The 2,670-nt window shown below is 45.9% G+C and overlaps 1 protein-coding gene across 1 annotated transcript; it reads right to left on the reverse strand.

The window, feature by feature from the left end:
- Positions 1-593: 593 nt before the first annotated feature.
- Positions 594-1,891, reverse strand: LOC148019950 (SPX domain-containing protein 4-like). The gene is made up of 3 exons (XM_087700858.1): positions 1,475-1,891; positions 1,170-1,326; positions 594-1,101 (listed from the first exon to the last, which is right to left on the reverse strand). Exons 1-3 carry the CDS (start codon positions 1,766-1,768, stop codon positions 899-901), a joined length of 654 nt encoding a protein of 217 aa, XP_087556984.1. The 5' UTR covers positions 1,769-1,891; the 3' UTR covers positions 594-898.
- Positions 1,892-2,670: the final 779 nt, after the last annotated feature.

A 2,670-nucleotide genomic window follows, 5' to 3' on the forward strand; every position in this document is an offset into this window, starting at 1 on the left:
TTCATGGTAGAAAGATGTTGCAAGCTAATATAGGATGAAAATTTTTCTCGCCCCACAGATGGAGTTGGCATAAGGCATGCCCCTTGCTCTCTCCATAAGATGAGGAACAAAGACATTATCCACATTCTCTCTACTTGAGACAAGTGGAGTGGTTGTGTGGCTAAGAAGCTTTGTGTGCAGTGCTTTAATGTTAAATGCCTTGTATGTGGTGCTTCAATGCACACCACAAGATTGTGCTCGAATTGTTAGTGAATCAAATCCTTGCTAGAGTGAGTGCATGTGTGTGTGTGTGTGTGTGTGTGTGTGTGTGTGTGTGTGTGTTTCTGTGAGAATGAGGACCACCTACATGGTGCCTACTCTCACTACTATGTCTAAGAACAAGATTCGAGAAGTTCAAGATCATCCTACATTGGTCATGCAGAGTTGATCCTAGGATCGTGAAATCTCTCAACTACGATGTAGTTCTGATCAACTAATACCTAAGGTTTGGTCTTATGCTTTAACATTCTTACTTAACACATTTCAAAGCAACATCGTTTCACATATGGAAACCAAAAAGCGTATGTGCTAGGATCCCCTTGACGATGGTGTAATCGTTGTTGTCATTTCTTGTTGTTTGAGTTTAGGAAATATACACATTTTTCAGTTAAGAGGGGCGGCATGAGATGATTGGATGACTCTGATGTCATCGCACCAGGCATGGATTGAGGCCTTCTGGCGGATCGAAGTGATCAGGGGAGAGGTAGCCGAAGGAAGGAGGAGAAGTTGTAAGTGGAGCTGCCTCTGCGGAATTCCCTCATGATCCTGCAGGCAGCCACGATGTTCTTGCAAGTGCTATCCATGGCTGCATCATCCTCTCTCATGGGAGCAACCACTGCATCCGTGGATATGGACAGCTCTAGAGGAAGAGAAGAAGGTGACGACGACGATGATGATAAGGAGGAGGAGGAAGAGAGAGGGTGGTGAACTGGGTTTGCAGAGCCTCCTCCCATTCCCTGACTTGGTCGGATAGCATGTCAGTGGCAAAGAAAGGGGTTATGTATATGGGCCGCAATAGCCGGCCTGTCATCTTGTCGTGCTTCTTGAGAATCTTTGCAAAGCCTGCGACAGTACCATTCAAGAATTGAGGACTCTAATTTTAGGGTTTTCACAGATCCACATTGTCTCACCTATGTAATTCAGGGCACTGTAGTTAATCAGCAGGACCATCTCCCCATGGATGACTACAATGTCTCTGCAGATTTCCATCCTCATCTCGCTAATCTCGTTCGTGTTGCCCAACCCATACACCTCCTCTGCAAGCGTCTCTAGCCTTGCCTTCATCTCCTGCTTTGATGATGGCAAGAAATTAGAGGCTTATGCAATGCAATAAGGCGATCAATAATTAAGCACGAAGAAGCAGCCGTGAATCGAAGCCTAACTAATGCATACAACATTCGACATGTGAACATCAAGTGATTAAGGACTAGAATACCTGCGACCTGATGACCAACTCCTCCTCCTTGTCCAAGAAGAAACTGTTCACTTTCTCCAGCTCTGCGTAGAGCAGCTGGATGAAGGCCGCTTCCTCTGTTACCAGCCTCCTACAAAAGGCAATAGACTGGGGGTTGCTGTGATTAAGGCAAGCGATACTGCCGTCAGCTTCTGCGCATGCCGAGGGAGGGATAAGCTTGAGGCTTCTCTTGAGCTTCTTGTAGGAGAGGAACTTGTCGCAATACTCGGGCAAGGTGTCTTGGAGCAAGCAATGGAGGCGTCTGCAGAACTTCATGGCTACCTGATGATGCGATTATGTCCAGAAAGAGGCGTGATGGCAGATGATCAATCGTTGATTCTCGATGAGATCATAGACCAGGAGAGAGGGAGAGATCGAGGGGCAACTAAGGCTATATAGGCAGGTAATGACAAGTTGAGAGGGAGAGGGAGAGGGGAGAAGGAGACGGAGCAACCGGAAGAGTGAGAGAGAGGGCGTGGGAGGGAACGGCGATGGGGCCACAGCACGGTTCGCGCATAGTTAGCAGCTTGTTGTACGAAGCCACCAGCCCCGGCAGCAGAATATTCTTCGTAGAATATACCCCTCCCCTTTGCAAATTCCCTTGTAATCCTTTGCACATTCCCTCCTAATGTGTTGTTTTTTCCCTACATTGGGTAGGGTATACATGGATTAGGTCCCCCTCACCGTTTACAACTTCCCACTTCTAAGGGTAGCCTTCCTTGTCATGCGCATGGATCTATCATCTCACTCTCACTTCCAAGCTTTTTGTAAGCATATAGGCCTCACGAGATGCCTCGTACTCATGTTCATCCCCTGTCTTTTGGCTGCACTTGAATATGCCCTCAGCCATCTAGCTCCTCCTGTTAGTACAATAAAATAGTTCTTAGTTAACACTACTCGATAAAATTGCTGGCATAATATTATAAGAGTTGGTTCGACCTTTTAAACAACAAGACCATATATGCTGGCACACATATGTACTTGGTGGTACGATGTTGTGCAACACAATAGCATGCCACTTGATTTTCAACACATGGGTTGACTATCCATAAGACATCCTTCAAAGTAGTTACCTTGTAATATTCCATTGATCTAGGTAACAAGTTTCCATTGTGGTGAAACGAACCCAAATTCTCATGTAATTATAGAAGTCTAGATGCTTCTTTCACTTTCAAGAA

Source organism: Lygodium microphyllum, chromosome 19, assembly GCF_053477565.2.
Source record: "Lygodium microphyllum isolate KBCC chromosome 19, Lygodium_microphyllum_v1.1.10, whole genome shotgun sequence".
In the NCBI taxonomy this organism is placed as follows: Eukaryota; Viridiplantae; Streptophyta; class Polypodiopsida; order Schizaeales; family Lygodiaceae; genus Lygodium; species Lygodium microphyllum.